Source organism: Somniosus microcephalus, chromosome 25 (assembly GCF_052327205.1).
Source record: "Somniosus microcephalus isolate GS21.2 chromosome 25, FLI_Smic_1.0, whole genome shotgun sequence".
NCBI classification, from domain to species: domain Eukaryota; kingdom Metazoa; phylum Chordata; class Chondrichthyes; order Squaliformes; family Somniosidae; genus Somniosus; species Somniosus microcephalus.
The window spans coordinates 32,417,188-32,423,994 of NC_141011.1; the positions used below are offsets into that span (position 1 = coordinate 32,417,188).

Consider the following 6,807-nt stretch of genomic DNA (forward strand, 5'->3'; position numbering starts at 1 on the left):
ATAGTCAGAGTGTGAAAGGCTTAGAGGGTGCAGAATTCTTAAAGTGCATCCAGGAGAGCTTTTTGAGCCAACATGTAGAAAGTCCTACAAGAGAGGGGGCGGTACTGGACCTAATTCTGGGGAATGTAGCCGGGCAAGTGGTGGAAGTGTCAGTAGGAGAGCATTTTGGCGACAGTGACCATAATTTGGTGAGATTTAAGGTGGTCATGGAAAAAGACAAAGACGGCCCGGAAATAAGGGTTCTAAATTGGGGGAAGGCCGATTTTAATATGATAAGGCAGGATCTGGCCAAAGTGGACTGGGAGCAGCTACTTATAGGAAAATCCACATCAAAACAGTGGGAGACTTTCAGAAGGGAAATAGAGAGAGTACAACGCCAACATGTTCCTGTAAAGGTCAAGGGTGGGACCAACAAGCAAAGGGAACCTTGGATGACAAGGGATATACAAAAATGCATTAGGAAAAAAAGGGGGGCTTTTGGCAGTTACAAAAGACTAAAGACGGAGGAAGCCCTAGAGGAGTATAAAAAGTGCAGGGGCATACTTAAAAAAGAAATTAGGAGGGCGAGGAGGGGCCATGAAATAACACTGGCGAGCAAAATAAAGGAAAATCCTAAGATGTTTTATAAGTATCTTCTTCAGCTTCACTTTACCTGCATAAGCTGCAAGATGGGAATGGTAGCAGAGTGGTAATGTTACTGGATTAGTAATCCAAAGGCCTGAACTAATAATCTTGTGAACAAGAGTTCAAAGCCCACTGCTGGAGAATTTAAATTCAGTTAATTAAATAAATCTGGAATTTAAAAAAAGCTAGTATCAGTAATGGTGACTATGAAACTACTGGATTGTTATAAAAACCCATCTGGTTCACTAATGTCCTTTAGGGAAGGAATTCTGCTGTTTTTACTCCCGGTCTGGCCTATCTGTGACTCCAGATCCACACCAATGTGGTTGCCTCTTAACTGCCCTCTGAAATGGCCTAGCAAGCCACTCAAGGGCAATTAGGGATGGGCAATAAATGGCCTTGCCAGCGACGCCCGCATCCCATGAACAAATTTAAAAAAATCTCTGCCTAACTATTCCCTGTTGCAAAAAAATAGCATATTCCAACAACTCTCTGTGTAAAGAAATGTCTCCTAACCTCTCCCCTTAGTAACAGTTTTAAATAATGACCTCTTGTCACTGACCAATGGAAATAATCCTTTCCTACTGGCCCTGTTAAAGCCCTTCATAATTTAAAAAAACCTTTATTAAATCTCCTCTAAGCCCGCACTGCTCAAGTTGAGCTAGTCTCAATATCTCAAGTCTCTCATATCCCATCCCTGGCATCATCCTGATGAGTCTATGCTGTATGCTCTCTATGGCGTTAATGTCCTGTCAACAATGGGGCATTAATATGGCACACAGCGCTCTAATTGTGGCCTAACCATCGCCTTGTAAACACCTATCATTACCTTTTATGATCTCACTCGATCTCTTAATCCTAAGTGCACTTTTTCTTCTTGCAGGTGATGAAATGTATCATGATATTTTTAGGGAATTTTCCCACATGGCATCCAACAATCCCGAGAAACTCAGCAGGAGAAGTTTCCACGTCAGCCATTCCTGCAGGTAACTCGGGAAGTTGCTCCTCCAGCCTGCGGCCAGGTTCTCCGGAGACACACACGCTGCTCGCCTGCTGACCGTTGCTGTCACTCGGTTAGAAAATGTGATCAAATCCAAGGCCCTGGGGATGCACAGGGGTGTGAATAAATTCCAGGCTCCAGGTGGGATCAAGAGCACTTGACAATTCTGATATTTAATACCAGAAGCACCGCAAGTTGTAGTTTTCAGATGTAAAACCGAAGTAAAAAATGTTTTTAGATGAGCTGCCCCGCCCCACCCCCTTGCCTTAGTTGATACATACACCGTTCGGTTTGGAACTGAACCATTCAGCAAGTTCCCAGGTTCAATTCATGTTGAATTGACTGGTCTTAGCCAGGGTGTTGGTGGGTCATTGTCCTGGGCTAGGTGGAGGAAAAGGCTCCTCTTTTCTGATCGCTATCTGGCAGCTCCTGCTGGACAGTGGAGACGTGAGGAGGTTGGGTGAAGGCAGGGTTGTGCTTGGCTGTTATGCCTCCCAATAGCCGGCTGAAACTTACTGTCTAGACTCACCTATGAAGAATAGCTATTTGGGCGAGGTAGAAGAGAGGAATGAGAGGCTGGCACCCATTGAAGCAGACCCCGGCGTGAGCTAGCACCTTTAGGGGAGGGGAGAAAATTGGAAGAACTTCTTCATGATAGTGTTTTTGATTCTAGCGAACTGTGAGTTCTCCCCCCGCCCCACCATCCCACCATCCAAGGGTAGTCCTTGTGGTACAGTGAAGTTTTGAGTGGGTAAAGATGTTTAATGATGCAAAGTTGCTGGTATGTACTGGTGATTTTATACCAATCCTCATTTTATGATGTTGTGTTCTATTTTAGTGACTCTCTGTAATACTTGTGCAATATTGTGTAATATTTGTAAACGTGTGTAATCTCCAGAATGATCATTTTATGCTGGTTGGTTTAGGTCGAGGCCATCCAGTTGAAATGTGGTTGACATATCAAGCTGCTTCCAGCTGTATTAGCCCTGGGTGAGGTTTTTACTCCCCCCATCTCTTCCCCATACCAGACCATTCTCCCCCACTTGTTAAGGTAGAACAGGCTGGACTGTCTGTAGCTTCTCAACGTCCACTACCCATTCCAATGGGTTTGGACGGACAATGACAATGTACTCAACACCACCCCCCACCCTGTGCCACCCAAATCAAAACAGCAACTTTATTAAGCAGATTCCAACTCAATTGTTTTCTGTTAAGGGTTTAAGGCATTATTGACACTTGAAAGTAAAAAGAAGTTCCCTCTAGCTCCATTGGTAACTACTCTGGGCCACAGGCAAGTCCCAGGCTTGTTTCCTGATCCGTGCTGAAGGCCAGATGAGGCACCTGCAATTGGCCTCAAGACCTCTGGACTAGAGGGGAGGAAAGTCTGTTGGGGGCTTCCCATTTTCCTTTTCCTTTTCCAGTGAATCCCACCGAACAGAGTATTTCAGGCGAGAACAGGGTCTGGCTTCACTCTGATGCCCTGCATGGTTGGACATCCATGAGCAATGGCTGGTTGGGTGAGGTCACAGAGGATTGTTGGTGGAGCTCGACTCCAACGTATGTCACTGCCTCGAGGGGAGGGGAGAAAAGGGAAGGAATTCGGGGGAAGAGGAGGGAGAAAAGGAAGGGAGGGGAGGGAGAAGAAGTGTTGCTTGTTTTGGATGAATAACATTGTTGTTCAGCACTTTCTGATGGAACAATGATTTACAATTTTCTAAATAAAACATTATTTATTACAAACTCATATTTAAGGGACTAGTACTTCTCAGAGTGTTTTTTAGCCTTTTTACAGCATGCGACAGGACACTTTGTGTATTTGCTTTGTGGTATTATGAAAAAGGATTGAAAGTGCAGGCTATACAGGTATAGTCTGCAGTTTGGCAATTATAAATCCAACCTTGTACATAATGTACATGCAGTTTAGGAAGTAGGAAGTAATATATCGATCATGTATATTTTTAATGAAAATGTGGTGGAGCATAAACACCAGCATAGGCCTGTTGGGCCGAATGGCCTGCACCTGTGCTGTAAATTCTGTGTTATTCTATGTACAAAAGTGATTTGTATAAAGCATTGCAACATGTATAGAGAATCTATACAGATATTCTTTAATAATACTGCTCTGTTGTAAAACACTAAGTGTTGGCGTGTTTTTGTGCTGTACATGTTCTGTGTGTGAACTGACAGCTGCCACTTACACGTAAAAATACATTCCGACCAACAGTTGACATTTTCTCCTCTCCGACTGGAACAGAACGTTTAGATGTTCTGTTGAAATAATGGGGGCACGGCCTTCGCAGAGTATCTGTTTATGAGTTGGAATTCCAGGGCTGGGGAGGACATGGAGCAGGCGGACTCTGGGTGTTGCTTTTTGGGGCAGAACCCCTATCTGTCAGATGTGAAATCCAGTCCAAATTCCGAAGGGGAGGGTGGTGGTGAGGGCGTGTCTACCTGCGCCTGACCAGTTTCTCAACCTCCTTTGCCTGGGTGTTCTATTTGTCTTGTTCCATTGTGCTCCCTGTAGGACAATGCATGGGCCAGAAATTCTGATCCATCCGCTCCGGGAACATGCTGGAAGTGCATCCCGCAGAATTGCTCACTCCCAACCCGTGAATTTACTATCATCAAAATTATTAAATTAAATGGACATCAGAATGATTTTCCTTTATTCCTCACATTGCTTCCTTTGAGGCCCACATCCACCCTCCCTCTGTTACCCTAATAGTGTGTATCTGTTATGTACTCTGTGTAATATTTCTAAACATGATGCACTTTTCTAGCTCAATTCATAATTTTAAATCTGAGATTGGTAGATTTTTGCTATCTTAAGGGTATGAAGGGATATGGAGCCAAGGCGGGTGGATGGAGTTAGGATACACATCAGCCATGATCTCATTGAATGGCGGAACAGGCTGGAGGGGCTGAATGGCCTCCTCCCGTTCCTCTGACAGGGTTCTCAGTCCAGTTTCATCTCTTCACTATCTGCCTTTCCAAGGTTGAATATTTCTGTTGTATTTTCTCTTTTTCCTCTTAAACCCAACCTTAAATTCCCAATTAGGCACTTTACACCCTTCCGGACTCAATATCAAGTTCACCAATTTCAAATCATAACCTCGGCCCCTATTAATTTTTTACCTGTAATTTTCCACTCCTTCCCCCCCCCCCTTTTTGTTTCACTCTGCCACCTGGCAGCTATCACTTGCCCTGCCAGTACACTTCACACCTAATCTCAGCCTATTACCATCTCGTCTGGCTTCGAATACCTTTTATTGTCTCTTCTACTTCTTTTGTCTCTTGCACTTCTTTTGTCCGATCGCAGCCCTGCCTTCGATCTATTTCATTTTCTTTCCAGTTTTGAAGAAGGGTTCGACCCGAAACGTCAACTCAAATTTCTCTCCATGGATGTTGCCTGACCTGCTGAGTTTTTCCAGCATTTTCTGTTGTTATTTAGAGCCATTGTTTGTTTCTTTACTTGGCCTATTACTATCTTGTCGCACCTTGACTATCTCCTAATGTCGCTTCTTTCATCCCCTCCCCCATTTCCCAGCCACCAAACTGCTTTTTAATGTGTTTCATTTCCTGCTTTTTTTCCTCAGTTCTGTAGAAGGGTCTTCGACCCAAAATGTTGACTCTATTTCTCTCTCCACGGATGTTGCCTGGCCTGCTGAGTTTTTCCAGCGTTTTCTGTTGTTATTTCTTAAATTCCCAATACTGTGGTCATTGTCACCAGTGTTCTGACTCTGACCTGCTCTACCATCTCCTTGTTACTTAATATCAGGTACAATGGCACCCCTGCTCACATGTTCCTATCACCAGTTGTCCCTACCATCCGTTGCCCCCTCACCTGCGGCACCCTCACCAGTTGTCCCAGCAACCATGAAGGAACGGCGATCTATGTCCAAGTCAGGATGGTATGTGACTTGGAGGTGATGATGTTCCCATGTGTCTGCTGTCCTTCTAGGTGGTGGAGGTCGCATGTTTGGGAGGTGCTGTCGAAGAAGCCATAGCAAGTTGCTGCAGTGCACCATGTAGACGGTACACACTGCAGCCATGGTGGTGGAGGGAGTGAATGTTTAAAGTGCTGATCAAGTGGACTGCTTCATGCTGGATGGTGCTGAGCTTCTTCAGTATTTTTGGAGCTGCGCTCATCCAGGCAAGTGGAGAGTAGTCCATCACACATGTGCCTTGCAGGTGGTGGAAAGGCTTTGAGGAGTCAGGAGGTGAGTCACCTGCCACAGAATACCCAGCCTCTGACCTGCTCTTGTAGGAACAGGAGTAGGCCATTTAGCCCCGCGAGCCTGTTCCGCCATTCAGTGAGATCATGGCTGATCTGTGACCTAACTCCATATACCCGCCTTTGCCCCATATCCCTCAATACCTTTGGTTAACAAAAATCTATCAATCGCAGATTTAAAATTAATAATTGACCTAGTATCAACTACCATTTGCAGAAGAGCATTCCAATCTTCCATCACTTTTTGTGTGTAGAAATGTTTCCCAACTTCACTCCTGAATGGTCTATCTCTAACTTTTAGACTATGTCCCCTCGTCCTGGACTCCCCAACTAGCGGCAATAGTTTCTCTCTATCTACCTTATCAGGTCCCTTTAATATCTTGAAAACTTTGATCAAATCACCCCTTAACCTTCTAAATGTCAGGGAATACAACCCTAATTTGTGTAATCTCTCCTCGTAATTTAACTCTTGGCATCCAGGTATCATCCTGGTAAATCTACGCTACACTCCCTCCAAGACCAATATATCCTTCCTTAGGTGTGGTGCCCAGAACGGCTCACAGTACTCCAGGTGTGGCCGAACTAGGGCTTTGTACAGCTGCAGCATAACTTCTACCCCTTGTATTCTAGTCCTCTAGATATAAAGGCCAGCATTCCATTAGCCTTTTTGATTATTTTCTGCACCTGTCCATGACATATTAACAATCTACGTACGCAGACCCCCAAATCTCTTTGGACCTCCACTGTTTCTAGCTTTTCACCATTTAGAAGTTACTGTGATCTATCCTTTTTAGATCCAAAGTGGATGATCGCGCATATGCTTATATTGAAATCCATTTGCCACAGATTTGCTCATTCAATTAATTTATGAATATCTCTTTATAATTTTATTCTTCCATCTACACTGCTTACAACGCTGCCTATCTTTGTCTCATCAGCAAACTTGGAA

General features: G+C 44.4%; 1 protein-coding gene across 1 annotated transcript in view; it reads left to right on the forward strand.

Annotated features, from left to right (window-relative positions):
* The window catches only part of LOC147100641 (arf-GAP with coiled-coil, ANK repeat and PH domain-containing protein 3-like), a 378,922-nt gene extending 375,169 nt beyond the window's left edge, over positions 1–3,753 (forward strand). Inside the window, exon 24 of the mRNA XM_085967110.1 lies at positions 1,508–3,753. Coding sequence (XP_085823236.1) covers positions 1,508–1,614 — 107 coding nt within the window. The 3' untranslated portion in view covers positions 1,615–3,753. The remainder of the gene's footprint in view (positions 1–1,507) is intronic.
* Positions 3,754–6,807: the final 3,054 nt, after the last annotated feature.